The sequence below is a fragment of the Antrostomus carolinensis genome, unplaced genomic scaffold, assembly GCF_000700745.2.
Source record: "Antrostomus carolinensis isolate BGI_N321 unplaced genomic scaffold, ASM70074v2 scaffold1864, whole genome shotgun sequence".
Taxonomy (NCBI): Eukaryota; Metazoa; Chordata; class Aves; order Caprimulgiformes; family Caprimulgidae; genus Antrostomus; species Antrostomus carolinensis.
In genome coordinates this window covers 12,983-14,719 of record NW_010308470.1, presented here as the reverse complement: position 1 = coordinate 14,719, position 1,737 = coordinate 12,983, and the positions used below count along the sequence as shown (strand labels likewise).

General features: G+C 38.2%; 1 protein-coding gene across 1 annotated transcript in view; it reads left to right on the top strand.

The window, feature by feature from the left end:
* The window catches only part of LOC104523237 (leucine-rich repeat and calponin homology domain-containing protein 1), a gene marked incomplete at its 5' end in the record, with an annotated part of 44,033 nt that extends 42,873 nt beyond the window's left edge, over positions 1-1,160 (top strand). The window contains one exon of the mRNA XM_029084434.1: positions 1,047-1,160. Within this exon, the coding sequence (XP_028940267.1) occupies positions 1,047-1,160 (114 nt within the window). The remainder of the gene's footprint in view (positions 1-1,046) is intronic.
* Between the last annotated feature and the right edge of the window lie 577 nt (positions 1,161-1,737).

The window sequence follows — 1,737 nt, the reverse complement described above, 5'->3', positions numbered from 1 at the left end:
AAGGTGAGATCACACAGATGGTGCCTTTTCAGACTTTCAGCAATCTGACATGCACAGTATAAGGACTTCATGAGCCAGACCCTGTATCCACGTGTTTGTGTTTAATAGCACTGTTTGGGTTTTTTTCTATCTCTATATTTTTGTCATCCCACTTACACTTTTGGCTTCCATGTTGTGGCAGTAAGTCTCACAGCTGTAATTCTGGTTTATGTGATGTAGTCAAGCCTGTCCATTTATTTTTTTTATAAACCTGCCGCCTGATTTCATAATTTCATGGATTTCATTGGTGGGAATACCCAGTTACATTAAGAAAAACTTATTTTTAGAGAGAGAGTCAATCATGAGACGAGGCTACCGCTAAGCAAGGCTTTCTGTAGTTATTCACTGGAGGGTTTCTTGTTACTGGTAGGAGATACAGCATCTACTGTTTGACTGTCTTCTGGTGTAACAGCCTCTGTGGACAGCTAGTAGGTTTCCTCCTGTCCGTGACTGCTGTGTCCTAATGGTGAATAAAGATGATTCCTGGGTATTTCAAAATAAGCTGCTAATTACTCAGAATGAAACGCTTTGCCCATTGAATGTGCAACAATACACACACTTTGCTGTAGATGCTAACAAGTGGCTTTCAAGGTGCGTAGCCTGGGACCAAGACCTACCTGTGTAGAGCTCAGTGGTAGAACTTTTTTTGACTGATGAAACCAGCCTTCTGTCCCCAAACTTATTCATACATAATAATGGGTAAATGCCATGTTATCTCACTTCGTGGGTGAAAGGTCAGTGTGTACTTGCTGGCCCTCACTCTTAATTAAGATGTCCACAGAACAGGTTGGTTTCTGAGGCCCAGGATGTTAACAGATCTCTCACTAATTTGTGGGTATAATGAGAGCAAAATGAGAGACTTTCTTTCAAAATCACAGGAAATACTTTTTAATAAAAAATAGGAAATGGTTCCTACTTGTTGGGTTTCGTGTTCCAACTGTGTTCATGTAAAGCAAAGTTTTGCAGTGAATATCCTAATCTTTACTCCTCTGTTTGTCTTTTTCTAGGAGAAGCTCTGCCTACCACATCACATCCTAGAAGAAAAGGGCTTGGTAAAAGTGAGCATAACAGTTCAAGCATTGCTAGACGTAACCACAGTGAAACAAGCTTTATTCACATGAAACTACTCTGTTACCAGCTCCACTGTGCCATCAAAGAATCAAAATACTGCCCATCTTTTCAAACTGCATTGAAAAAGAACCCCAGAGCTCCAAGAGTGTTCTTATACTTCTGATTTTAAAATAATCTTTTAGACTGTACATGTGCGTCGAACTACAAACCAGAAACTAAACAGAAACATTTTGTACAGCAAACTGGCGCTTCACTGCTTTTCTAGCTCACTTTGTACAGTACTTCCTAAAACAGCCACCTCTCTGCCACCTAAAAACGTGTGGAGTACACAGCTGTCTTGCAGCAAGATACCTTTGTATTATTAAACTAAGAATCATTGTAATCATTGCTGGAGGGGGGGGAAGAGTAAATCAGACTTCTACCACGTTAGGTTTTTCTGCAGTTGCTTCAGGCTATTGCATTTTAAAAATATGCAGACATAAAATATTTATATAAATATTATTTATTAGTGAGTTGTTATTCATCCTTTGGATGCAAAATGTAAATTAGGAAACTGTATTTTATTACTGCTTTTTTGTGGTTAAACACTTTATTTTAATATAAATATTTAGTTATTTTTTATTCTAC